At 37.4% G+C, this 26,808-nt stretch overlaps 2 protein-coding genes across 12 annotated transcripts in view; one reads left to right on the top strand and one right to left on the bottom strand.

The window, feature by feature from the left end:
* Positions 1–10,441, top strand: part of neb (nebulin) — a 54,887-nt gene extending 44,446 nt beyond the window's left edge. For 7 of the 11 annotated variants that reach the window (XM_046845917.1, XM_046845916.1, XM_046845907.1 and 4 more), the window contains 17 exons: positions 63–173; positions 869–979; positions 1,456–1,569; positions 2,047–2,151; positions 2,308–2,412; positions 2,709–2,813; positions 3,329–3,421; positions 5,762–5,854; positions 6,622–6,714; positions 7,148–7,240; positions 7,690–7,782; positions 8,200–8,307; positions 8,399–8,585; positions 8,710–8,802; positions 9,167–9,307; positions 9,432–9,535; positions 9,654–10,441. In XM_046845917.1, the coding sequence (XP_046701873.1) occupies positions 63–173; positions 869–979; positions 1,456–1,569; positions 2,047–2,151; positions 2,308–2,412; positions 2,709–2,813; positions 3,329–3,421; positions 5,762–5,854; positions 6,622–6,714; positions 7,148–7,240; positions 7,690–7,782; positions 8,200–8,307; positions 8,399–8,585; positions 8,710–8,802; positions 9,167–9,307; positions 9,432–9,535; positions 9,654–9,827 (1,923 nt within the window). In that variant the 3' untranslated portion in view covers positions 9,828–10,441. The remainder of the gene's footprint in view (positions 1–62; positions 174–868; positions 980–1,455; positions 1,570–2,046; positions 2,152–2,307; positions 2,413–2,708; positions 2,814–3,328; positions 3,422–5,761; positions 5,855–6,621; positions 6,715–7,147; positions 7,241–7,689; positions 7,783–8,199; positions 8,308–8,398; positions 8,586–8,709; positions 8,803–9,166; positions 9,308–9,431; positions 9,536–9,653) is intronic. The other 4 variants (XM_046845915.1, XM_046845913.1, XM_046845911.1 and 1 more) reach the window with 3 other exon arrangements.
* A 664-nt stretch (positions 10,442–11,105) lies between these two features.
* On the bottom strand, positions 11,106–26,219 carry rif1 (replication timing regulatory factor 1). The gene is made up of 36 exons (XM_046845918.1): positions 26,021–26,219; positions 24,964–25,085; positions 24,717–24,795; positions 24,485–24,581; positions 24,256–24,386; positions 24,070–24,161; positions 23,733–23,922; positions 23,378–23,470; positions 23,149–23,287; positions 22,909–23,060; positions 22,691–22,808; positions 22,418–22,591; positions 22,021–22,131; positions 20,842–20,904; positions 20,625–20,728; positions 19,449–19,535; positions 19,234–19,307; positions 18,863–19,043; positions 18,657–18,764; positions 18,404–18,553; positions 18,217–18,316; positions 17,871–18,132; positions 17,689–17,734; positions 17,366–17,568; positions 17,072–17,165; positions 16,757–16,888; positions 16,527–16,669; positions 16,308–16,397; positions 16,165–16,222; positions 13,072–16,041; positions 12,853–12,972; positions 12,680–12,766; positions 12,460–12,575; positions 12,018–12,171; positions 11,810–11,930; positions 11,106–11,700 (listed from the first exon to the last, which is right to left on the bottom strand). The coding sequence occupies exons 2-36, from the start codon at positions 25,074–25,076 to the stop codon at positions 11,465–11,467; spliced, it is 7,188 nt and encodes a 2,395-aa protein (XP_046701874.1). The 5' UTR covers positions 25,077–25,085; positions 26,021–26,219; the 3' UTR covers positions 11,106–11,464.
* Between the last annotated feature and the right edge of the window lie 589 nt (positions 26,220–26,808).

Below are 26,808 nucleotides of genomic sequence, written 5' to 3'. Positions count from 1 at the left end.
TATATAAGCCTGTGTTACTAAGGTTTATGTGTCTTGAACTCTTTTATCTTTGTGGCGGATAGAAAGACTATAAAAAGGACTTTGAGGAAAACATGAAAGGCAGGAACCTGTCAGGCTTGGAGGTCACTCCGGCAATGTTACATGTCAGACATGCCACCAAAATTGCTAGCGAGGTAACAAATGGACCAATCTATATTTTGCTCCTCCCTTCCCAGTAATCATACTAAGACCCACCAAACTTAATAGCGTGTTCCTAGTCACAGCTGAGTAAGTTGTGGTTAGTTTGCATGGTTTTACCACACAGCCATAATACATCCAGTAATACACCGTCCAACTTCCTCATATTTTAAATGGTCTAGTTGATTTTGTGAGTTTGTTTATCAGTTTTGTCATTATTTCTGTTGACGATCTTCCACCTTCTTTTAAATCTACATTCATTGCTCATGAGTGTTTTATTAACGTTTCTGTGTAGTTTTAACTTTGGTTTTTGATTTTGATTTATAATGCTAACATTATACAAACATTAAACATCTCTTAAATATGTTTTTCATATGTTTTCTTGAGAAATACCTGATAAAATGTGTTTTCGCTAATGCCTCTTTTCAGCCTTTAAATCACAGTGATTTAAAAAAAGAAACAACAAGCTCAAATTAGTCAATAAAACAGCAAGACACAATTGCTGGAGCATGTTCAAATCATGCTTACTAAAACAGATGATTGTATAATATAACCTCAGAAATACACACATTTGGAACAGAGGCTTGGTGACATCAAACTCGATGTGTGAGCAGTGCTGTGTTCGGTACTGCATGTCTGTGCCTTGCTGTGTGCTCTCTGTCCAGTCTCTCTATTCTTCTTCACCCTGTAGAAAGAGTATAGGAGGGATCTTGAGGAAGGGGTGAAGGGTAAAGGGCTTACAGTACTGGAGGAAACTCCTGAATTGCTAAGAGCAAAGAATGCTACTCAGATCCTCAACGAGGTAGGAATGGCTCAGACTAAAGCCATCCCGTGTCACTCTTAATTTCCTTCTTGGAGTCATAACTTGTTTGCCTCTTTACCACACTAACAGGGCTGCACAGTTTGTGCTGAGTCCTGATTCTTGCTAACCACTAAAATGTCCACTTCTTTAATGGATCACTCCACCCATTCTTCTAACCAGGTTTGGTCACAAAACTTTACTGATCCCACTTTTGCTTCTCACTCTTTTTCCCTTCTTTCAGAATTTCCCTGTTTTTAATCTCGCTTTTATTTTCTAACAGGACTTTACCCATACCCTGATGCTGTAAAAACAAGGGTCTTCTTAATGAAGCTGTTTAACCTCTAATATTAATCTTGAAGCCTATTTGATGTGGATTTTCCTAGCTACAATTGGCTAGCTTTCCAATTACTGTGTTCTTTATGTTATTTTTTTAATGCTGTTTTATTGGATCTTTACCATTCTTACTATCTCCACAGAGAGAGTATAAGAAGGCACTGGAGCAAGAGATAAAGGGCAAAGGAATGATGGCTTTGGCTTCAGACACTCCAGACTTTATGAGAGCAAGAAATGCTACAGATATCCTCAGCCAGGTTAGTGGATGGATCATGTATCATCCTAATGAAAGAGTGGCCCTTTATCTATCAAGTGACAGAATAAATCAAGAATAAATTTATTTTTGTGGTGAATTCTTTTTTTTTCAACAAAAAAACTTTATTTTAAAGTATACTTACCTAATTTGAAAGTTACTTTCAAAGTTACAAATGTCTTCTTCCATAAAATATTTATCATGCACATTTTATATAAACTGCTTTTTTCCCCCAAATTTTATTTAATTATTATAAAGCACATTTTAATAGGACTAACAAATTATTTTTGTCCATTTATACCATTTTTAAGAAGTTGTGTCTTTTACAATTTATTTAAAATTATGGCATATGCTTATGAAGCCCTATTTTTTACATATTTTCTGAAATAATATGTTACTGAAATGTCAGTATTATGATTGTCAACTTACCTTTTAAATACCAAGTAAGAGCTGTCTCTCAGCAGAAACCCATGTTTTACAGACTAAGTACAAGCAGAACGCTGAGCAGGACAGGGCTAGCTACACCAGCGTCATTGACACTCCTGATATCATCCATGCTCAGCAGATCAGGAACCTTGTGAGCCAGGTAATGGGCAATATATAAACTTTAAACATGCAATGTTTTGCCAGGAAACACATAATATATAACATGTAACATTACATAACATGTAACATAACTTTTTTGGAATATTTATAGATGTAGTATATATGGAATGTCAAGCATTATTTATTTTTTAAACAGAAAAAGTACAAGGAGGAGGCAGAGAAGACCATGTCTCACTACAATGCAGTTCTAGACACTCCTGAGATGCAGAGAGTGCGGGAGAACCAGAAGAACTTTAGCACTGTAAGATCTTTTTATTTTTCTATCATTTTTTTCTGTTTTTGTTTCTCCCTTTGTTCCTTGTAGGTTGGACATTTTCTTGGTCATGTTGTCATACATTCTTGTCTTTTGTGTGTGAGGATTCGCATATTTGGATTTGGTAAACCATATTAGTTGATTTTGTCCTATTCTTTGAACAAGTTTTTACTGTTTAAATTCAGTGGTTGTGTTCATTTAAACATATTTGAAGTGTTTTTGTTACACTGTGTTTTTCCCCCAGTGTGCAGTACTTGACTGCCGTTGTGCTCTTTTTTCTGTAGCTTCAATACCAGGTTGACCATAAAAAAAGTAAGGGCAAAGTAACAGCAATACAGGACACCCCTGAAATGCTTCGTGTTAAAGAAAATACAAAGAATTTCAGCTTGGTACCTACTCATTAAGTATAATTTTACTCTTTTTAAATGCTTTTTCCTGACTACCAACTTTACTTTTTTTTTTTTTTACTTTAATTTATTTGTTGAATTCTGGCTTTTACCCCCCTCCTTTTTTTTTACTTCTTTTTCTCTTGCTACAATCATATGTTAACAGTCCCTGACTTGCAGCCCATTTCCTACTTCATCTAGACCTTAATTTAGCTATTAACTCTAGACTACCAGTTTAGAGACTAACTTCATTTTAAAGTTCAGTTGAATTGTTTTAAACAACTGCTCTAATTATTTTAGGAACTAAAACCGTAATGCTTTTAATTTATACTGCTGCCAACTCTTATGCAGATGTAGATGTGCATGTTTTCCAAATCATGAAATGTAAATATATGTGAAATGTTCATTTGTGTCACACAAAAAATTCTTCATTATTTCAAAGAGCCTACTGAAAAAAACAAAAAGAAAAATCATGATACTCAAATTGGTGTAATATTTTTGCATCTGCATTTTTAAAGATTCATTATAAGGAGGATTTGGGAGGAGGAACTGCTATAGCAGAAACGCCAGAGATGGAAAGAGTTAAACGCAATCAACAGACTATTAGCACGGTACACTGTGGTGTGACCCAATCCCAGCCTTTTCCCCCTTTCCCCACATTCCCATGCTCCTTGGCATTGTCGAGACAGAGCAAATATTTCCTTTCGTTTCATTTTAATCACCACTTCCTCAGTTTTTTTTTTTTATAAACACCTAATTTTAATGCCAATCCTTAAAAAATAATCATCATCTAAAAGTCTTTTCTTTGTATTTCACTATTAAAACGCTCCCTAACTGAGTCCCAGACATTTTCATAATGTTCTGTGTTTATTTTTCTTTTATTGTACAGCCCTGTAAAAATTAAAATACCACCTTTTTGAATTTTATGGTTTTATATATCAGGACAAAATAAAAATGAATTGGACCTCAGCAGGTCTTAAAATTAGATACAACTTTAGATGAACCACACATGATTTAATTGTTTGGATACCTTTAGCAGCAGTAAATTGTAATTGTTTATCTGTATGACTTTATCAGTCTCTTGCATTGCTGTGGAGGAATTTTGGCTCACTCATCCTTGCATCCGTTCATTGATATTTGTGGGCATTTGTTTATGCACAGCTCACAGGTAATGATATAGCAGTTCAGTCAGGTTAAGGTCTGAATTTTGACTGACCATTGGTTTTTCAGCCATTTATTGTAGATGTGCAAATGCCCAATCCTGTTGCATGAGCCAATTTTAGTCTGGCTTTAGCCGTCACACAGGCGGCCTCACATTTGACTCTAGAATACTTTGGTATGCAAACGTGCCCAGGTTCTGTGGCTGCAGAACAAGCCTAACTTCTCACGCCTTCATCACTGTGCTTGACAGTGGGTATGGGGTGTTTGTGCTGATATGCTGTGTTTAGGTTTTCACCAAATGTGGTGTTGTGAATTATGGTCAGACATCTTCATTTTGGTCTCATCTGTCCAAATGACATTGTTCCAAAAGCCTTGTGGTTTGTTCAGATGCAACTTCTCAAACCTAAGCTGTGCTGTCAAGGTCTATTTAGAGAGAAGTTGCTTTCTTCAGGCAACCTTTATAAACAAACCTGAGTTATTCAGTAACTTTAATATTAAACAGGTCTGTAGAGGAGGCCTGTAGTAGCTTGCTTTGTGTTACAGCTAAAAACTCCAGATGGTCACACGTGCTGATGATTAATTAATGAGCTTTTTAAATTCTGCAAACGCAGTAAAGAATGTACATAGTTTTTCATTTATAGCTTTTCTATTTTGGCTTTATGTTTGTAAAATAAATAATCACATAGTGTAAGATGTCAAATGTTGGTTATCTGAGGTTGTATTTGCCTAATTTTAAGACCTGATAAGACCAAATGATTTTTTGTATGCCCTGATACAGAAAACCATAGAATTCAAATAAGGTGTACTTTTATTTTCTTATGATTTTGAATAAAGGATTAGGGTTAGACACTTACTTAAAGACACTTACATAAGCCTTTTATTAGTTGACATAAGCCTACATAAACCATGATGAGCCTTTAACAAACCTGCTGTTACTAAAAGCTGTAATCAATGTCTTCTGCCTCAAAACAAAAAAATTGTGTTTTGTGCAGTGGTGGACAGTAAAGAAGTAAGTGTAATTCGTTACGGTACTTCAGTAGCTTTTTCGTGTATCTAATTTATTCAAGTATTTCTGTTTAGGAAGACTTTTACTTTAACTTCACTACATTTTAAAGTCAAATGTTTAACTTTTTACTCAACTACATTTTGCAAAATCAGTCGTTCCTTTTATTCATGAGTGGATAAAAACGTAACTGGTCATTCACACAGCAAGCCACCAGTCAGGTTTTAAACTTGTATTGATAATTTATTAGATATCAATCAGTGTTTGATTGATTAATATCATTCTATTAATAGATTGCTGTGCTAAGAGTAACATTAGAGTCTTTTTACATAAACTAAGTTAATAAAGCAACAATCTTGTGATAAAAATGATAAAAGGAACATTACACCCATAATAAATCATAATACTTGGATACTTAAATACATTTGAGGGAAATAATTCTGTACTTTTACTCAAGTAAAAGTTTTAGGTGAGCACTTTTACTTTTACTGGAGTAATATTTTACCTACTGTACCTACTTTTACTTAAGTACATGCTTTGTGTATATTGTCCACCACTGGTTTTGTGTTATGGTAAAATTGTCTTCAGGTGTCATTAAGAAATCAGTAGAATAAGCCTTTTTCATAGAGTTTATCTAGGTTTATGTCATGTATTCTAAGTAGTTAGGAAGGGCTAAATAGGTTTGTAAAGTGTCAATATGGGTTTTTTCAGATACTTATCTAATACTTCCTGTGTTTTATCATTTCTTTATTATTTCTGTTTCAAATAACTCGGAAATATGGAATAGGTCAAATACAAGGACTCACTAGGTCAAGGCATATCTATACCAGATCTTCCTGAAGTGAAACGTGCGCAGGAGTCTCAGAAGAACATAAGCTCGGTAGATTTGCTTTTGCTCGATTACAAGTATCCCTCCCCCTTAATGGCTTTAACCCGTCTGAAAACTCTTTTCTTCTTACTGCAGAAGTGACTTTCTAATTTACTAGTTCAAAATGATGTAGTTTAACTTTGTAAGGAATAAAACACTGCAGGGTGTGCTGTTATTAAAAAGTAATCCAGCAGGGAGGAGTGATTCAATTATCAGCCTGAGGTTGATTCATTTTTGCATAATAGCATATCCTAAAGTGTTTTATTTTACTTATATGACTTTTAAAATGATTTATTACTAAAAGAGACATTGTGTTTTTAAACTGTATATAGTTTTGCTTTAATTGATATAAGCAGTTGTTCTATTTCAGCGTCTATATAATAAGTTAGCGTGCACAATGTTTCTTTTTACTGTGAAACTGAAAAGTCTGCTATCCTAATGTCTTTCCCGTACTGAAGTACTGACTGTAACTCTTTTTTAAACCCAAGACTCCTTCTATAAACACTAAGCAAATATATCTTATATATATATAATAACAATAATATATTAGAATAAGCATCTTAATATTGTATTAATGTGTGATTTGTATTACAGCTATATCTTCTATCAAACTGCTGTTGTTAAAAAAAAATTAATCAGTGTCTTGTTATCAATCCAATTCAAGAGTTTAAGAGTGCTGTGTTTTAATACTCTCTATTTTATGTGAAATCTATGGTGTGTGTGTAGGTATAACGGTTGGCTCATTTGTATAACCATCTTTTTCTTATACTTATTTAAAGATTCATTACAAGGAGGATTTAGGAAGTGGAACTACGATATCAGAAACTCCTGAGATGGAGAGAGTTAAACGCAATCAGGAAAATATTAGCACGGTACACTGCGGTGTGACCCTTTCCCAGCTACAGATCATTCTATCATCCATATAACATTGCACACAAACCTTAATGATTCCATGGTTAACTGTAGTTCCCCCCAAAAAAGCATTGACCAGCACATTATGACATATCTAATAACATCCATTCATGTGTATACCACCTGGTTTCAATGTTAATACTTCTGAAGTTCATGCTTACCACAACTGGAATTGATTTTCCCAACCAAATTGCTTGGAAAATAATGTCTGTGTTTTTATATGTGCTACTAAATTTGTTGTAAATGTCAGCAAGTTGTTTGTTCATGTTAGAGGTGATGATTGATCATATTTGCCATGTTATTATTTTGTTATTTTTCCAAATGTTCTTGTTCTGATTGTTTATTTGTATCTTGCTATGTGTTTCACCTGCATGGAACCAAATCCACTGGTAGATAAAGTACAAAAACATGGTGGGGCATGGGACAGCTATATCGGACCTTCCTGAGGTGAAGCGAGTTCGAGAGACTCAGAAGCACATCAGTTCGGTAGTGGAAACTACACACAGTTTACTTGGGCGTGCCTTCATTTGCATGAACTTTCACATCACATCCATTCTACCCATAATGTCTGTTATCACCTGCTAATAGAATATAACCAAACCCTCCACCGGCAGCCTCACATCTACTTCCAGTTTATTCCAAGCATTTAAACCTGAGACCATGTAATCCAACAACAGTAACCTCATGTGCTTATGGTTTTATTTGAAATTCACACACTGTAATATTCTGGCTCATATTTGCTTTTCTTAACATTTCACTACAGGGTTTTCTCCATATGTTGCCATTTAACCTCCAAATGTGATGCTGTGAGTGGTGTTTGCTCACAAACTTCTCTTTCTTCTGCTGAAGGAATGTTTGGAGCGTGAGTATGATGTGATATGAAGGTAGCTTCCTCTCACTGGCTTTTCTATGGCTACTGTTTTTCTCCACTCCAGGTGTTGTATAGAGATGCTTCTGGCAAAGGAACTCCTGTGATATTCACGCCAGAGATGGAGCGAGTCAAACGGAACCAAGAACATATTAGCTCGGTACTCAGCCAGGGAACGTGTGTCCTAAAACTCATGTTCAACATAACCAATCTAACTCCTTCCTTCTCGCTTAGGTGGCTAATAATATTAACTTCATCCTTCCACCTGCTCGATGTAATACATTAAATTTAGATGTGATGTGTGCGTTCATTGCTAACTTTCTCTTGATTAAGCAATTTTTCATACGTTCCTTACTGTCTTGTAGCAGTTCTGTGAAATGGAACAAAAACATCCATCCCTCCATCTATGTGGACCTACTGTGCTAATTCATTCATCTACTGTTGCAATAACACAGCTGCTAACTTCATAGCCATCAGTTTCCCTCCTTCCTGGAATGATCCAATCTGAGATGTGCTCATATTACAACCCATCCTGTATACAGTGTACATTGCATTTACTGTTCTTTCTGTCACCCAGGTGCTGTACTCTGACAGCTTCCGTAAGCAGGTGCAGGGCAAAGCAGCGTTTGTTCTGGACACTCCTGAGATGAGGCGTGTCAGGGAGACTCAGCGCATCATCTCTGGGGTAAATTTCAGTGCAAGCATCTCTTATTTCACATACAACAAAAAGTTGCACGAAGATGCTGAATAACATTATGTATACATCTATTTCGCAGGTGCAATACCACCAGGACTTTGAGAAGAGTAAGGGCAGCTTCACTCCCACCACCAGTGACCTTGTGACTGAGCGTGTCAAGAGAAACACTCAAGACTTTAGTGACATCAACTACCGCGGCATTCAGAGGCGTGTGGTGGAAATGGAGAGGAAACGTGCTGTAGAGCATGACCAGGAAACCATCGCTGGTCAGATCATTGAAACATAACTTATTTACAGCAATAATAACCAACTACTTATATCTTGATTATATGTTTGTACCACTACATTTAGGTAGAATTCAACAGTAACTAACCTGTGGTTAATTTTTAGACCTGCGTGTATGGCGTACAAACCCAGGCTCTGTGTTTGACTATGATCCTGCTGAAGATAATATCCAGTCTAGGAGTCTTCACATGATGTCTGGTAGGTTACAGACTATACATATTACATTGTTACACTGCCCTGATCTTTTTAAAGTATCATTTATTTGATATTTATAATTTATAGTTATAATAATTGCACTTTACATGAGTAAAACATCCTCATTTTTTTTTCTTTGCATTTGTATTTAGACCTGTCATTTTACATTTCAAAATAGTAATCCAAATATGCTTTCGAATAATTTTTTTATTATTTGTCCTAACTTCTATTTTTAGGTTAAATTAAATGTAAAATGTAAACATGTTTTAGTGTGGACACAAACCTGTACCTGAGGGAAAATTTATCAGGCTACTTTTTATTGAGTAAGAATTTAACAAAAATTTGGACACCTTTCTGCACCTTCCAGTTCAAGCTCAGCGGCGTAGTAAGGAACACTCTCGATCGACAAGCGCCATGAGCGGCTTAGGTGATGAGAAATCTGAGTTGTCTGAGAATGTGGACCAACACATGTCCCTCTACAGTAATGGATTCCCTTCTGCTACCATCGGTACATGCACTTTACACTTAATAACTAAACATGCAGAAGTGCTTATTAAATGGGGAGTATTATTATTATTATTAAGTGCTCATTTGAATATAATGACTTTCAAATACTTCACCCTCTGTCACAGGCTACCAGCAGGCCAAGACAGTTGAACTCCAGCAGAGATCTTCTTCTGTGGTCACCCAGCAGACCACTGTGTCCTCTGTGCCCTCACACCCCTCCACCACTGGGGTAAGTAGGAAAGTCTTCCCATACATGCAATTTCTTAACCTAACTTTATTTCACTATCTATTGTCTAAGACTGAAAAACATGATTGTTAACACTTTCATAAATTGTCCCTCTTGACAGAAATCTGTTCGTGCCATGTACGACTATACTGCAGCTGACAACGACGAGGTGTCCTTCAAAGATGGAGATGTCATAGTGAATGTGCAGTCCATCGATGAGGGCTGGATGTATGGCACAGTGCAGCGTACTGGAAAGACTGGCATGCTGCCAGCCAACTACGTGGAGGCGATCTAAAGACTAGTGCGACTATGAGACATCCACAGGGCTGAGCAGCTCAGGCATTCAGCTAGTTTATGTGTAGTTTGTTATAGGTTAGTCTTAGAATAGTGTTGATCCTGTTTGTCTGTCTTCGCATTATGTGCAATTTTGTTCATGCCCATATCTGCAAATCTTTAGTGGATGTGACAGAGACTGAAAGATGTTAGACAGTTGTATTTATCTTTTATCTACCAAACCCCAAAAGAACATTTAAAAACAAACTTAAAGCCCATTTTGTTGTATATTACTGACAAGCGACTTGGTTTTAAGGAAGGCTTTTCTGCCTTTCTCAGCACTAAAGCTTTAACACAGAAATGGTCTTTGCTTAAAAAAAAATAAAAATCTGAGACTGAACTGAAAGTGAGATACCAAATCAAGACATTATCAAACTATAATTAAGGTAACAAACAACAAAAAACCCTGAAAGTGTGAGAGACGAGTTCCAAGAAAAAAAAAGCCTCTTCCCTCCTTTGCTAAAGGCTGGTCACAAGATGCATGTGTGTTTTGTTTCTTCCAATTCCCTAGATCTAGGGTTAAGAGTCATATATTTTGGCTCAGTAGCTAATAAAGCACACCACGCTTCTGCAGTATATCTGTCTCTTGTCCTGAATATGTAGAATACATTTCTTTATGCATAAATTATTTAAACATGTCCAGGTTTTTAGATAGTGTTAAACACCACTGCATGCTGTCACATGCATTTCTACTTTGAAATATACCTTTAAAAACAAGAACGCCACTTCCTGAACTGTCCTTGTGTTAAGTTTGTGTATGCAATGATTAAATGAATAGATAGCATTATAGTAAAGTATTGAGATCACAAAATAATCAGTGAATAAATATTTCTGCATGAACCTTGGTTTCTCTTCTGAATAGAGCACTCTAATAAAAAAATGAAACTAATTACCGTAACAAGACTGCCAATTATCTCAAACACTGTGATTTAACACTGATTTGACCAAATTCTCTAGACTACAGCTTCCCTCCCAAATCACAGGCTGGATAAACATAATCACTGCTTGTAAACTTTAATTCTACATTGTGTTCACTGGTAGTCTTTAATAAAAAAAATTAAAAAAAGAAAAATTAATATGAAGTATAATTTGTATGTTGGATTACCAATTAAGCAACTTGGAAATGAAGGCAGGATTATAGATCACCCTGTGACCTTAAAAACACCCTTCTGATTTAACAAACAAATAATGCACAAAAGGCAATTAATCCTGCAGGTAAATTCTCAGTTAAAAACACCACTTACACCTTTGTTCCTTTATTTAAACAAATGGAAAAAAAATAAAGTATTGAAATACTAAAAGTGCCATCTGCATTCTGATCAGCACACAAGAAGCGCCGATAAAAGGCAATAAAAGAAGCAAGTCCTTTCAATTTGTTCAATGCTCAGAGGATACGAGTATGGTACAAGCTATTTATGTCCCATTGGAGAAAGATTCCATCAGTCCAGAAAATGTTAGAAGATCCACAGCTAAAACGATCACTAAAAACAGCAGTCCACTGCATATAAGCATGATTAAAAAAAAAAATTACAAAATAAAAGTTAAAAGTAATTGAGGCAGGTTTCATGTAGACGACTGAGGATGAGAAGACTGGATCAATCATGACAAACTGTCCTCCAGGTTGCTGATTAAACGTGACTGAAGATGATCCACAATACATCTCATCATGCCACTGAGCTGTTCATGCATCTGACCCAGCTCTCTTGGTGAACAGCATCCAAGCTCCTCTTGGGTTAGACGAGATCCCAGTGCTGCAACATCTGATAGCAGGTCCACAGATATTGACTCTTCCCGTTTCTGCGCTACGGTCAATGGCACTTCCGATGAGATGACTTCTGCAAGAAAGAAAGAAAGGAAAAAAAAAGTGTCAATGGCTTGTATCTTTTGCTGAAAGGTCTCTGTACATGATGCAATTGATCTATACTGCTAATCCTTCAGATGTACCTTGTTCATCTCCAGCTGTTTGGTCCTCCTCTTGATTTAGAGCTACAGTCATCTCCTCAGGCTCAGAGGTCATTTTCTCCATTTCATCAAAGCTTTTCAGGTCATCAGGCCGCCCCTTGCGCTTGAAGGACAAATTCAAACATTTGTAAATGCCATATCAGCTTAGCACAATATTCACAAATAATCAAATGTTTAAAATATACTGTACCTGCTGCTCATAATAGGTTTTTAGTGCTTTTTTGAGATTTGACACCTTAGGTGAGCGAATAGGGAGCAATTTGATTTCACTTGGTGATAGAGCACCCAGATCACCAACTGTTTTAATATTCCTAGCACGCACAAGCTGACCAAAGCCTCGAGGCCTAGGTACAAAGACAAATATACAGCAATACATGAATACATGTGATGAACAGCAGTCATTTTATTCGGAAAACTATTTAATGGTTGTTAATGGCTAGATTTACAAAAACAAAAAGTTATTTGCTTTAATATAGCATGACTAGTAGTGCCAAATCAGATCACTTAATATGATCGAAGTCAGTTGAGGAAGAATGTAGAAAAGGTTAGAAAGAACAGCGCTATCCTCTTCATCTACACTGTGTGTAACTACACTTATTTACCAGGTCAAATGCTAAGCATTAGAAACTTACCACATCGCAGAAGAAATCTGGGGCAGAACAGCCTCCACAGGAGTAGAACAGCAGACGAGTGCAGGAAAAACACAATCCTTTGGAATGGGTCGGGGCTCTTGACTCATTTCTGAGATCTGTGGCCAGGTTAAACATTAACGCAAAATATCCAACACATTAATTTTTTGATGGGTTTTAGAAGTTTGGCTTAAAGTGTTAAAAATAAACAAAAAAGAAATACCAGGCATTTCTTTGAACTCTTGTAACCCGGACTGCGAAGGTTGCGAGGACTGAGGGTTAACAGTCCTTTTGTCGGTGTTGTAATATACTGCAACGCAAATTTATCCCGATTAAGTGACCTTATTTGTAATTTGCTTTTATGACTTAATAATACCGAAATATAAGTCACAATACCTTAGGCTGTCCAACAGTTTTTGATTTTGGAGAGCTAGTCCGTACAACGGGGCTACGCCGGTCAATATCGTCGGCCAATTCCTGATGGTATATCGGGTTTGCGAAGGACACTCTGCGAGACTACAACAAAAATAAACAGCATTAAAATATACAGAAATAGGAACACAATTAATAAGAAGTTTTGGTTGTAAATAAATATTCCATCCTTAACAATACTACCTTAATGAGAGGTGATGGAGAATCTTCTTCACATTGCCTCTTCTGTCCTTTCTTTAGAATGCTTGTAGATGGAGAAGCTGTTGGTGACCATACACCCCGTGTCACACTACTACTAGGACTCTGCCTCGCTTCTGCATTCCTACAAAGAGAATCTGGAAATTTCTGTTTGGGTGGGGAGTCCAGACAAGGTTCAGCCGAGGCAGCTTGAGGAGTTTCCAAAGCGTCACAAGGTAGAGCAGTCTGAAGATGAAGATCTTTGTCTATTTGTGTTGCTTCATCTTCATCATCCTCCCCCTCTTCATGAGAGGCCCTGTCTAATTCAGTACCCTCAGGAAGTGCAGTAACTGCACCATCTAATTCAGGCACAAGTTCCTCTTTTTCTGGTATCTCCACTGTTTTTTCTCCACTAAGAACTATTTCTTCCTGACTGACAGGAGATTTAGACTCTTCATGGCATACTGGCTTATCCTCCATAGGTTGGCTATGGTTTGATGAGGGCTCTGGTGCACCTGGACCTTCCTGTGAATGCACTTGGCTAAACTTGTTTTCTGAAGAAGGTTTATCCTGTTCCTCATACTTCTCCTTTGTCTCATCTACATTGTCTTTTTGGTGTTCCTCTCCCTGGATTAGACCTTCATTCACATCATTTTCATTAGGATTTTTCACAGGTCTTACAGCAGGTAACTCTGCTTCCGTCAAGCTGGGCAAGGATGGAGAAGACTGTTCATTAGCAACATCAGGACAACTGTCGTTAAGTGCCATTCTCTCTTTTTCCGGTGAAGATGTGAAACTGTTCACCTCAGCATCAGATGGCAGACTGCTGGATTCAAGAAGAACCTTGATTTCCTTAATACTCTGTACATCTTCAGAATTACTACACAGTTCTTTTGAAGGCGTGCTGATAACTTGGTGGCAGTTACAATTAGTAGAGCGTCTGCGCCCACGACCTTTTTTACTATGAGGACACTTAAGCATTTCCCTTGCTTTTAGCTCAACTTCAGCATTTTGCTGTAGGCTGTTTTGTGAGGACAGGAGGTTTTCATTGGCAACGGCTTTCTCTTCGCAAACAGTGTTAACATACTTCTCCTTTTCAGAATCTATTTGCATCCTAGAGTCTATGTCACTTTGTTGCTCATCACGAAGTTCAATTGAATCACCATGTTCACTTGCTTGGACTTCAGTTACAGGGGGCTCATCTTCGAGATCAGGTTGGATAATGTTTTGAACCTCATTCAGTGTGCTAACACCTAAACAGTCCTTTGGCTCATTCTTTGATATTTCCATTGGGACTGAAGGGACAGTTGCATCTTCCGTACCCAATATATCCTCAGGAGCATTTGCATTCATCAGTGTGCTTGGTACCATCTCAGATGATTTACGCACTCTGGACCTTTTAGACCTTTGTCCGTTTTGGGTATCAGACCCTTCAGACTCAGAGTTTTCAAATGATGCCAACAGGGCTTGAGATGAGCGACGAGTTCTATATTTGCCCCACCCTTGAGAATTGTCCTGGGATTTGCTGATCTCATTAGCCTGTGAACCTTCAGAATTCACGGAACCTGATGTAGTGTCTTTACTGGTGTTACTTGTCTGTTTTTCAGATTTTTTGGGCCTACCTACTTTGCCTTTTATTGGTATTGGTGTTTGGGAATGATTTAAATCACTCACTTGTTCACTTTTCAGTCCTGTCTTATCTTTGTTTTGTGCCTCAGCTGCTTCAGACCACCTTCCTCTTCTTGGTCTGGCAGGTGAGAGGCTATCAGAATCAGATGCAGGGCTATCCGATTGCTTGTTTGTGCCAGCAGGAGAGTCTCCCTGAGAGAGCTCGACACTTTGCCTTCTGTCTGAACCCTCCACGTTACCACTACTTACTCTGGTTCGCCTAACAGGCCTACAATGTGACTGACTATCTGTTTGCTTAAAAGGAGACTCATTCTTATAATTATTACTATCATTATTCTTATCTGTTTGACTTGAAGGAGACATTTTTTCAGCAGAAGGCTCAGTCTGATTAACCTCTTTACTCCTGCCTCTACCCCTTCCCTGTGATAAACTCGTTGTGGTAGCCAAAGAGTGTATTTGTGAATCACCCGTATTTTCTTTATATTCACTAGTGTGCAATTTACCACTTTCACCACTCTCTTCATGGACTCTACTTCTCCTGGTTCTTGTAGTAAAAATCTCAGTTTTCTTGGCCGATGTAGACTTTTGAGCATCATTTGAAGTTGATGCCTTAACAGGAGTCTTTTTCTGCTGCTTGGTTTTTGATTCCTGATCCAACTCTTCCCCTGGCAGAACAGGTTTACTTCTTCGTCTTCCTGATCTCCTTGGCTCAACCTGACTCGAATCCTGAGAAGCAGTAAAAACCTCAGTTTCTACATCAGTAGAGGCAATTTCAGCATTTACCTCCACACTGGTTTTGTCTGGAGACGTGTTCCCAATATCGACTGCCTCTTTGAGCTCTTGCGTCTGTGTGTCTGGGATGACATGATCTTCATCCTCTGTGACTTCACTTGGACATTTAGATACTGATTTCAACTCTGTGATTTTTGCATCAGACTGATTAGCAGAATCTGGGGTAATATCAGCAGATTTGTTAGAATCCTCTTTACCAATTTCTGGCTGTGAGTAAGAAGTAGGTGAAGACCGTTTTGAGTTAGTTTGTGACTTTGGAGTCTCCTGACTACAAGAAATTCTACAAAGTGGGCCAGTAAATTTTGTAACATTTGGGGAGCCACCTGGCCTACCCTCTACATATTTCTCAAGGGTGATGAAGGACTGACGTCGACTGCTGGGCTTTGGTGGTGTTCCAGAAACCATGTCAGATGAACCGGACCCATTTGGGCTTTGGCTCTCCTTATGAATTGCAAAATCCTGAAGACCACTGGCATCCAAAGCTGTGTTGTCTGGGCTGATGTTATCTTGCATCTTTTGTTCATCAATTCCAGATGATGCCCCTGCCATCAAATCCTACAAATTCAGATAAATATTCACTAAATTACTATTTAAATTATTGGACTCTTCTGTACTAATTACAGTACAGGCAAATAGACAATTAATGACAGAATTATAGTCAGATATGCAGTGTCTTACCTTCGCTTTAATCATATTTTCTTTGGCCTCAGATTGTTCCTGTGTTGGCAATTTGTCCCTAAATGAAAACACATGCTGGTAAACATCTCAGTACTGAAAGGTAGAGATGATGAGAATTATACTAATGCAAAATCGGTACATACGTGGATTCTTCTTGGCTCTGAGTGTACTGTGTAAAGACTGTAGTATCCATAGAGGCATCCAAATTATTGTACATTGCAGGGATATCAACCCTAAGTGGGGTTAGCAGAAAATAATTCAGTCAGACTGAAGAAGCTTTTCAGCTGAGCAGTGACACGTTTCACATGTTTTAAGTATGAGACATTTTGACATGGTACAAAAACAGACGTTTGCTTTACTACCTTTTAGTTCTTTTGACCTCCTTTTGATGTTCAGTCAACACCCTCTCCTTTGCCTCAGGAGGAATGAAGACAAAATCTACTGATGCTTCCTCCTCAAGAACTTCTTTGCGTGGTGGCTTCGGAGACCCAAAATCCAGTTTTACCTGCAAACGGTATGCCGCCATCAGCTAAAATATATGATACAACTCATAAGATCCAACGTTTAAAGAGTGGCATTTCAGGTCATTTACAGATACAGGCTTGGAGGGTGTTCCAGAGCTTCTTTCCTTTAGCTCCGATGCTCTGGTTAATAAGGAGTCTCTCTTTCCCACTGAGGTCACTTTAATCCCACTGATTTTGGTGTCAAGTTGAGAACACTCACTCTGCTCAAAACAAAAATAATGTAAATAAATACAGGGTGCAACATTTCAGATAAAAATAAATACAAATTGGGGGGAAAAAATATAACCACAAGCATGCTCCTGTGTTTAATTTAACATGGATTATAAATTTAGGTTTCACTACTGTAATTCAGTCTTCTTTCTGCTATTTCAAGCATCACTTACTGAGCACTGTCCGCTTAAATCTTCAGAATTTTCAACTGCTTGAAATCCAGGTAAAATTAAGGGAGACTTCTGCTTAGCTTGATTTAACACTGACCTAGAAAACATTTTTCTTTCATCAGCCAAGCAATTTATTTTTTTAGGAAAGCCCAGACAATAAATACCATAAAATATATAAAATAGATTTCAAGTAACAATATATCTAAAATAACAATAGATTTCACACCGAAATATACACGAGTCACGAAAGCAAAAACACAGATTGACATTTTAATATATAAATATGTACACACATACCTGAGATTCTCAGGGTATGTGAGCACAAGCGCATTTCCAAAAGTGCCATTCCAGAATTGAGTAATGACGGATCGGATCTGTTTGCTTTTGTGTTGAAAAAGTACACAAAGCAATGGAGATAAAACTTCCAGCAGCTCATCATCATACTGCAGTGCAGAACGTGTTTGCAGGGTTCCAAGCACATCTCCTATCAGCTTCTCCAACTAAATAAAAAGTGGAAAAAATAGGGAAAAATACTTATTTAAAACGGGATATCATGATAGGTAAATAATAGGTACAATTTCTGATGTTTAGTGTATTTAAATTCAGAAATAAAATTTTACCTTGGATCCCAGCACAGAGTGGGTCTTAGACTGTTCACCTTCTGAACTATATGGGGAAAAAAGGTGGGGGAAAAAAAATGCATTCAGCATAAATTGTGGTATTCAGGTTTTGTTGAAAAGAAAAAAAAAAAAGAAAAGTTCGAAACTTAGCATATAGGTAGTCAAAAATAGTGAAACCTCACCACTGTCCATAAAGAAGCGCAAGAGGTTTTATGAGGGAAGCCAGTGACTCTTGGATAATGGTGGGTAAGGCAAGGCTTGTAAAAAGAGTGGACAATATGGAGAAGAGCATTGTACCAATGCCACTTAAAACTCCACTGGTCTCCTCTGAAAATGCCAGAGTTTTGAAAGATTCTAAACACTGCACCAAGAGCACATGGAAGTTTGAGAGATTCCCCAGAGCTTTGTTCCTCTTTCGAACCCAACCAAGTGGTGTGTGAGGGGCTAAGGAGAACAAGATATAGAATTTAATTGCAAAGTCATTTAAAAACATTTGCCCTTTCATCAAAAGCAAAACACACCACTTACATTTCATCTTCTGTTGAAATTGAGGGGTAAATGGAGAGAAGTCCACACTTTCAATAATGGACAGCAAGATATTTGCTACTGCATCAAGAGTGGACAAACTCTAGGGGGGGGGAGAACAGAGCTCTATTAGCTTGTAAAAATATATACACACACAATTAACAAAATTGTCATGTTCCATTTCTTATACCTTCAGTGCTTCACCATCAAGTGCAGTAGATATTCTGGCACACAACTCTTCACAGCACACATTCTCTTCTGCTGTGGCCACAAGAGCTGAGCAGCGAGCAAAAGCCTTGTACAGTCGAGACCAAGTGCTCAGCATAGTCTTCTGAGTCATCTATTGGAGAAATGACAGTAAAACTGTACTCTGTAAAAATTATGTAGGAAAGGAATTAAACATTTTTAAAGCTAAAAAGTGTGAGAAATGCAGAGTTACTGACTTGTGGAAGACCTGAGCCAGACAAAAGGCGGGTAATCGGAAACATCAAGGCTGTATGAATTGCACTAAAGTTATGCTCCAGGGCATCCCCTTGATTCACCTCATTTGTCTTCAAAAAAATAAAAATAATACACAAAAAAAAAAAAAAGACCTGTTAATGCCCAAAATAATAAACAAAAAGTAATCTACTACAAAGCCAGAACAAACCTGTGTAATGGTATCAGTTAAAGGGTTTACAACAAGGGTCCACATTCTCCACAGATGCTCTGTGTTTTCCACGGCCTCTGCGCGGTCACTGATTGTCCCCAAAACTGACTCTCCAAAGGCCAGTGGAGAAGTGGGCCCACAGAGACCGCAACTGATAAGGGTCTCCAGACACACAAAGAACCTACCAAAAAGCAAAAATAAAATGTAATAAATGTAAGGCTGCAAATGCATTCCTATTATTAAAAAATGCTGAAAAGCTTTCATAATCATTGATCTTTTAACCAAATATAGGTTTCATCTAATGTTCAAAAGATGAATTTATATTGAAATAAGAGCAGTAAACAAAGCAAACAACTTTCTAAATAACTTACCTTTCATCAGTCACAAATGATGAGAACATACTGCTCTTGTAAAAGAGAAGAATCAAAAAAAGAGCTGGAGTACCCTGGGAAGAAACATTTACATTAAGAGTTAATTAATTAATAATTAATAATAAGTCATTATTAATGAGTAGATTGTAGGACTGTTTAAAAATACAGGACATTATAAAATTATGAGCTTCAAACAATGTCAAATTCAAACTCACATTCAAGACATCCATGTCAGCCACTTGATATGCTGCAGACCCCAGCACCTTCTGAGGAATAGCTTTCACAGTAGCTTCTAGCAAGGCCTATAATATAAATATAATGTTTTAAAAAGTGCACAGCATAGAACGCAGTGTCAAGCATCATCTGGGATTAATCAAATGCAGAAAAGCTTTTGTATGGAGTTTAAAAATAAATAGTGCTGTAACAATCCCTTGAGTAACAAGTAGTTTAATTACAAAAATTAATTTAGCCCATTTAACAAAAACACAGAGCACCGTGTTTCCCACAGACAATTATTACTGACGCACCACCCACTAAACTCTGGAACGCACAGGTCAGGCAAAATAGAAGACACTGCAGGATGAAAATGGAGGAACAGGGAGTAAACAGCAAGGGGCGAGGAGAAGATTCAGACCAAAGAAAATGGCAGAAAGTTTCCAAAGTTTGAGAATTTTAGACTATAACAAAAAAAACAGCGTACAGTGCAGTTACCATTTTTTAAGTCATTTGAATTACATTTTTATATTTTTATTTATGTACAGTGCAGTCAAAAAACCCTGGGCTGTGGAGTCGGTAATGGAGCATGTTTTTAAAGCTGGCGATAAATACATTGATTTAGTTTGTGGAAAATTTCAAGCAGCTTTTCTGGAGACAAGAAAACGACATCACGATTCTGTGCGAGATTTAATAAATAAATACATACGAGGGAGAATAATTATGTTTCATAATTTTTAGCTTTGGCCACTGCAGAGGGAATGTTTGAATGTACTGTTTTGTATTTTGATTTAAAATGGCTATTAAAAAGGCACTAAATTTCGTTTTTACTGATATTCTTGTATGCAGCAATAAAAATTTATTTTTCTAAAAAGAAAAACGAACTACTTGTTCATTATAAGAGACCCGTCTTATTTTCTAACTCTGATTTTGTATTGCTCTTTAATAAAGAAAAGGTACTTCTTATCCGATCACTCGATTAATCGATGGAATAATCATTAGAATACTACATTAGTTAGTCTTAGGGTGTCATAAGGATCAAAGTTTAAAGGTGTTGTAATTCCAAGATTTAGGAACCTCAAAGTGTGCTTAAATAAGTACTTGTAATTAGTGTTTGCTGCTTAAATCCAATGGAACAGTTATTAAAGAGCAGCTATTTGCAAAGTGAGATGATTTACCAGAGCCCGTGGAGCTGGCAGGGCTTCAGAGGACACAATAGACTGTAGGGCCTGCAGCAGGAGAGTAAGTACTTCAGAACCCTGTCTCTCCTTCTTATTATCAGCTGTTAAAAAGAAGAAACAACAAAGATGGAACAGATGCAGGCTTAAACGCCAACAGAAGACTTTAGTCCCACATAAAGATTTATTCTAATTTATAAATGACTACAGAACTTACCAGCCTCTATTGTTGTACTGACATGGCCAATAAGGCTGGTCCATATTAGATTCAGCAATGCTTCTAAACAAAGAAATTGTACAAAAGATTTTGTATTAATTAAATGTATAAAAGTGCCAAAATAATGTGCCAGACACAACACGGGCAACTAAACTGTTCTTTGACAAAAGTGTTTCTAGGGGTTCCCCAAGAGCCAACTCCAAGCATTGTAAATGATAAATATTATACAAAGACAAATCAGACCAGCAGCCTGATATGTACCGTAATTTCCGGACTATTAAGCGCACCCACTGAATTTTACAAAGATTTTGTATTTTTGTCTATAAGCCGCAGGTGTCTACATTGAAACTAATGAACTTAACACAGGCTTTAACGAAAGACAGTGCCTGTTACACGGCTTGTATCTAAACAGTAGCCTACCAAGAAAGTCATTGTTCACTGTCTTCCTCCTTCCTTTAACAATTTATCTCTTCTTTTGGCATCGTCGTGCGTTTAAAAATCACCATCGGTGGAAGCTTTTCTCCCGATGAGATATAAAGAATGATATAATTGATATTTTAATTATTGATATAAAGAATTTCATTGGTTCACCTGAACCCGTTCAGCAATTTCATTGGTCTAATGTTATGGGGCTCAGTTTTTTGGCTTGAAGCTTGTGAAACCGGGAAAAACCCAAGAAAAATCCATAAATTAGCCGCTTCATTGTTCAAGCCGCGGGGTTTAAAGCGATAGTCCGGAAAATACGGTATCTGGATAGATCACAGACCATATGGATGTAATAGAATGTAATGACTGCGTAGATGTACAAACAAAACAAAAAACACCCACCCAGCAACAATAGCATATATGAGGCTCTTCAGGGGCTGGCAACTGCACAATCAAACTATTGTCTCCACAGAGAACATGCCAAATTATTCAAGTGGGTCTACACTTATTAGAAACAGTTGAGCTTTTAATTATTTTAGCCAGTTAAAAAACATTCTACATTAGGGATACTCTGAAGTCACAGACACAAGGAACAGCTTAAGGAAGCCTTATGCATCAATGACAAGGGACTGTTTAATAAAAGTAAAAATAAAAAGGTACAGTTCAGTATTAGTTATTACTACTACCACCAAAAAAAATAAACACACACCATTACTGAATAAAAACGGTGTGTAAATAAGGACAATTGAGTACCTGGAGCCTCTTTGCCCACAGAGATGAAGCAATCTCTAACAGCTGCAATGAGTGTAGAGGAGTGCTTGCTGAAGAAAGACTGGCTGCTGAGAAGGTTGTGTGTCAAAGGCTCTGAAACAGAAAAAAGAAAGAAAAAATTTTTATATATATATATATATATATATATATATATATATATATATATATATATATATATATATAAATAAATAAAGCTTGAATAAGATTGAAATATAGCTCAGATACAGACACTGTTCTGTATTTCTCAAAAAGTACACAAATTTCAGTTGACATTGCTTAATTGTGTACAATTTGCGATTAAAATTTTAGAAAGACAGTCAGAATTATTTAAAGTAATGACATTCAAACAAAAAAGTAATAAGTATGCATTGTGCTTTACCAAGATTGAGTTGAAGACTGCCCTTGGCTGCAGCAGCACTAGCCTGTGATCCTAAAAAGTAGTGTAGTAGCATCTCCAGCCCGAGCAGTTGGATGGAGGGAAAGGACTGTGGAACGTTCGCACTGCTAATGCTCAGGCGAGAGCTAGAACCTGGACTGCTACATGAAGGAACGCCTGAAATCAATGAATAAAGATTACTACATATAGATTTCAAGTAAAAATAAAAACATGTTAATGTGCAGAAATTGGGTCAGGGGCCCAATCTCACTGTACCTTGTTTAGGAGTAACTAGTCCAATGCCATTGCTCTGGCTTATGCTTCTAGCAGGAGTGGCTGAAGACCCCAATGAGGCATCTGGAGGAAGTGTACTAAGCAGCAGTGGTACACCAACCTTCATAAATACAAGTTTCATTTGTTATATCTTTTCTATACCTTAAAAAACAACTATGCCAACTCTAATACATTGTGAATTACATGATATACTGCTTTACCTGTTCAAAGTTAGCTGACAGGTTGGGGCCTAGTTTGACCACAAGATACCACCAGACTTCTATTTTGGTGAGCAGCAAGGCTTCAGTCCTAACAAGGATGGAGCTAAGGGGCTGCATGAGTAGTTTTAGTCGCTTGCTACTACAAAGAATATCTGGAAAAGAGATTTAATCTGGTTTAATCCATATCAAAAAGACAAAGATATAAGAAAACTATATGCAGCAGTTTGGCCAAATGCTCACCTGGATTAAGAGCAAAATTGTCGATGAGGCTCTTCCAGGCAAGGAAGGCAATTTTCTTAATGCTGGGAGAGGAGCTACGGAAGCCCAGCTCTTCTAAATAGAGCAGCGAGTTTATGAAGGCACCTCCTTTGTGGAGCAACTAAAAGACAACACATTTCAGATTTACCTGCACCACATCTCTCTTCAGGACTTCAAGAAAGAGCATCAATGACATGAACATGTGCCTTACCTTGCCCAAAAGCTTTACAAATAAAGGCCAGAGCTTCAGCACATTGCTCTCATTCTTACTGGAGAATAGTTTCTGCATCTCAGGGATAAGTTTCTGAAAAATAAATATGGTTCCAGTTAATAAAAGGAGGTTAAGAAAGAAATGAGTCATCTTAACCAAACCAACTAATATACAAAAACAATTTTGTGACTCAGATTGTGGTATAACAGAAAAATAAAGTCACAATCATCTACATTATCATAACAACCCAGAACAGCCTCCTAGCCAAGGGCAAACCGCTTTAGTACAGCAAATAAAAACAAGCCTATTAATTTTGCAGTGTCTCTGCAAGACAGAAAATGAAGGACAGACTTACAGAAGACATCATAGGCTCTACAATGGCAGCCACCTCCTGCTGTTTCTCCAGAAGAAGAGGCATACCCATCTCCAGCGCTGCAGCCGCACGCAAGCGCACCTTTGAGGCGGAGTGAACTACCAGAGGTATGACCAGCTTAATCCACAAAACTGCTCCTTCAGTCATCTGAACAGGAGCTTGCTCTAGCAGCCTGTAACCAAAACAATCACAAACAGGGTGCAGACATTTGGTAATTCATCAATTTCACAACAAAATGCGCCCATTGTGTCTGCAAAATTATATTATGGCACATTTAGGAAACATAAAAAAAAGAACAATAATTAAAAAAGGTATGTACTTTATAACAACATTGAGCGACTCATGTTCAGTCAAGACTGACTGGATGTCTTTTGTCTGAAGAGCTTCTAGAGTCTTCAGTATATCTGGTGTCTAAAAAGATAAAGAAGAAAAATGCAAAAATATCTTAAAATGAAAGCAAAAGCAAACATGATTGTACAAAAAAAACAATACTTTGTTTACTGACCTTCTTGGCAACAACATCTGCAGAGAAATTTTGTTTTGAAATGACCCATAATGCTCGAGTGCATGTGTTCTTGTCTGTTGACTTTAACACCAGACCGCAAAGGGCCAACAAGATCTCCTCTGCAAAAGTACCTAAAAAAACCAAAGCAATCAACAAAAGCATCAGAACACCAGTAGGGAACATTTATGAATTGAATTGTAACGCCACGTTCACTTGCTCTGTATCTTACATGGAATACCAAAAACAATGTTCGAGTTGAAGACGCAGAAGCCCAGAGCTTGAAGCGCGGCCTGGCTTAACTCCTCATTCTGACTGGATATGTGTCTCTGGGAGCACAAAACAATACGTCAAGTTTGAATGAAAAAATGCTGACTTTACAATTAGTATAATCAATAGTGTCATAGCAACAGAACATAATAATAAAAATAAGGAATACAAATGAATGCAATCAGATTTCATACCTGAAAGGCTTTGCCCAGGAGTGAAAAGTGCTTAATGATTAAAGGAAAGAACTGCCGCCCATCTTCTCCACTGAGCCGACTTTTAAAAAAAAAAAAAAAAAAAAAAAATAAATAAAAATAAAAATATTAGCTCGGTGAAGTTTTTACACAAAACTAGGAATGTACTTGAATGTGCTACGGCTACAAAATGGTTAGTACATCCATAATTCAACAACCAAGCTAATTGTTCACAGCTTCAATCACTCACTTGGCGATGGTAAGGTAGGCATCCGTCTGTTCAGACACACCGGCAGATTTGTCCTCTAGAGTCCTGAGGAGATGGAGAAGGCTGGAGCTGGACATTGGGACTGTGGCCATCATCCTCAGGTCCTGCAAGCACCAATTCAGGACCCAGGTTTTACTCTAGACTTCTGATTTTCTTAATCACAAATCAAACTATAAACTAAATCTTAAGACTTATATGCTGAAAAGAGTAGAAAAATGAAGCATTAAAAAAGTTTAAAGACTATTTTAAACATCTGATTTGTTTTGTAGTGACTATATATCTCGCAACAGCAGATGTTTAGCTCTTGTTTTATGAACACCTCTGGAAAACACTGATCCATGTGCTTTAAGGTAGATTAATGGTTTCTGGAAGATGATGTGATTTAGTGAAGCACATTGTGCTCTCTGGCAAAAATAAACACACCTACAGCTGACTCCAAGCCCGTTTAATCACAGATGCAAGGCAGCTAGCAGGTGGCAATAATAGCAAATCTGAAAGGAAGCTCCTACATAACTACACTACATCTGCATTTAACCGCTGCTATGCATCAGAAAGAGCTATTCAGTATTGATGAGTGTGAACGGATGTGGCGCCCAGCTAGCTTCTCTGCCTCCTCCCTGCTAGGTGGCAGACTAGCCAATTGATTAAAAATAGGTTGCGTAACGACAGACAGTTTCGACTAATTATATTTTCCCCACACTTCACAAACGGATAGTTCAGTTTAACATCTGCTAAACCTCTAGCGACCTCATTCTAGTGTAGCACACCGTGTAAACAATGTGGAGCAAGCTAACAACACCCAGCTAATAACATCTGCACTTGCGTAATGAACCCAAAAAGGATACGCGCGTAGTCTGTTAGATACAGCAGCTTTTTTTTTTATCGAGTCAAACACCCCTTGTTTCAGTTTAGGCATTCAATGTGATTTTTGCGCTCTCAGCTCATGAGCATGGTGGCTAGCTAACATACCCAACCCCCTGCCCAGGACACACTGCAGCTAACTAGGAAGCAATAGGGGGAAAAAGTAGTGTTCTCTCACCTCACCGATACTAATGTAACACAACCATCAAAAAGCGGCGTTAGCATAGACGAAAAGCTTACACCAATAAAACAAGCGAGGGTTATTTCTAAACCGAAAAATGATGAGTGGCTGTCAGTAACGGGGAAGATACAGTCTCGCTGTTTCCTCTGCAATCCCGCGAAAACGCTGGCGCCAAACAAGGCGCGCTGAGCAGCTTCACCTTTCACCCTCCGTAAACCTCGCCTACTCATGAATAATTCATGACAAACCTGCTTCTCGAGCCGTTCATTGGTGTTCTGAAGTTAACGGACTATTTCTGACTTATTTCGTCTCTCAAATCTGGGCTTTAATAGCCAAAGAATTACATTAAAAAGTTCAGTCTCGTTATATTGTCTGTTTTCTTTAGATAAATAATTCAAATGAGAATTAAGAGGAGCTTCATCCCGCAGGCCATTCGGAGTCTGAACCAGGAAACATCTAACACCTCTCTCCGTCTCACGTTTTCTTCACTGCAAAATTATTAATATTATATATATAATATAATCTTTTTCTATACTGTAAATTTTTTTAGACTTTTTAGTTATAGTTATACTTTTAATATGTTGTTATACTTTATATCTACATTTTATTTATTTAATTTTTCCTTTTTTTACATTTATATTCTATTTCTATTTTTAAGTTTAAATTTTACATTTAAATAATGTAACAATATGACAAATTGTTCAATTAATGAAATATACTCTATCTATCTATCTATCATCTATCTATCTATCTATCTATCTATCTATCTATCTATCTATCTATCT

Source organism: Silurus meridionalis, chromosome 3, assembly GCF_014805685.1.
Source record: "Silurus meridionalis isolate SWU-2019-XX chromosome 3, ASM1480568v1, whole genome shotgun sequence".
Lineage (NCBI taxonomy): Eukaryota > Metazoa > Chordata > Actinopteri > Siluriformes > Siluridae > Silurus > Silurus meridionalis.
This window is presented reverse-complemented; position numbering and strand designations above follow the sequence as displayed.